Source organism: Ctenocephalides felis, unplaced genomic scaffold, assembly GCF_003426905.1.
Source record: "Ctenocephalides felis isolate EL2017-DRISC unplaced genomic scaffold, ASM342690v1 CF-g0.4_SCAFFOLD_01886, whole genome shotgun sequence".
NCBI classification, from domain to species: Eukaryota; Metazoa; Arthropoda; class Insecta; order Siphonaptera; family Pulicidae; genus Ctenocephalides; species Ctenocephalides felis.
The window spans coordinates 181,688,988-181,690,123 of NW_020538040.1; the positions used below are offsets into that span (position 1 = coordinate 181,688,988).

A 1,136-nucleotide genomic window follows, 5' to 3' on the forward strand; every position below is an offset into this window, starting at 1 on the left:
GTAACTATTTTTTCGTTTCGATTTTGATAGTCATGTGTGGGATAGAAGTATTTTCTTTTAAAACTGATAAGTTTCGGCTTGAAACATTGGTTAAATATATTTGTTATTAGAACTATAGTTAAAACTGCAATTATTATAAATACATTTGAATTAATAATGCACAGATTTACATTTGTGTAGAAGTAGAAAGCTACACTTACCTAAAACTATAGTCTATGTTTAAATATTGTTTGAAGTAGAGATTTTGAATAAATTGCAGTTTTTCTAGAGTTTATTGGATATTATTTTTTTAATATTGTTTTTATTTTACAATTTATATTTGAAATTAGATCCATCTAGTAGCTGTTCTAACAGATTAGTCTTCGACCAGATTTTGTCTGGTATCAGTGCACGTACAGGAATGTTTTGAATTTTTTTATGGGCAATTCACGTCTTTTTCATTCATTACTTTTTTGGCTTCTTAAAACATCAAAAGTCTTCAAAACAAGTCGCAAAAACCATGCACGAATTTTAAGTCATACGTTTGATGAAATTTCAATTAAAGTTACCGGTATAATTTTTAAATTAAGCATTATATTATACCGATGAACTGCAAAAATAGTAGATACTTCAAATCAAAACCCATTGGTGTTGGTTGATCTATTAATACATACATTAATATAGACGATAAAAAGTTATCTTCATTGTTTAAAAAAAATCAAGCAAATTGTAAATAGTTTGAGAATTTAATTCCTATATTTTCAAAAGTTCAATTTTTCTACATAAATCTCCAGAATACTGTTTTTTCAGAATTTTTGGTAGTACTTAAAGAAAACTCAAATCGAATGCCAATCCAGTGATTGGACGTCCGGTATGATGGTTGAGTTCTCTTCATTCAATCTAAAATTTCAGCAATTTTGTTTGAGGCATAATGTCATATTAAGAGACAAAACAATATTATTTCATTTATACATTTGTATAATTATCGGTGCGGTAATGAATAAGTATCAGCGGCGGCAGTGTGTTGTGGGACGTCCTTGCTCCGGAGAAAATATACGCCGATGAGTCGCGGCAACACGGGCAAGTCGCGCTGACTACGCGATACCGGTGGCATTGAATTAACAACAAATAGATACGTACCTATACGACGAACGTTT

The 1,136-nt window shown here is 30.3% G+C and overlaps 1 protein-coding gene across 1 annotated transcript in view; it reads left to right on the forward strand.

Moving 5' to 3' along the window:
* The window catches only part of LOC113376337 (gamma-aminobutyric acid type B receptor subunit 2-like), a 16,296-nt gene extending 15,937 nt beyond the window's left edge, over positions 1–359 (forward strand). The window contains 1 exon segment of the mRNA XM_026616245.1: positions 330–359. Coding sequence (XP_026472030.1) covers positions 330–359 — 30 coding nt within the window.
* Positions 360–1,136: the final 777 nt, after the last annotated feature.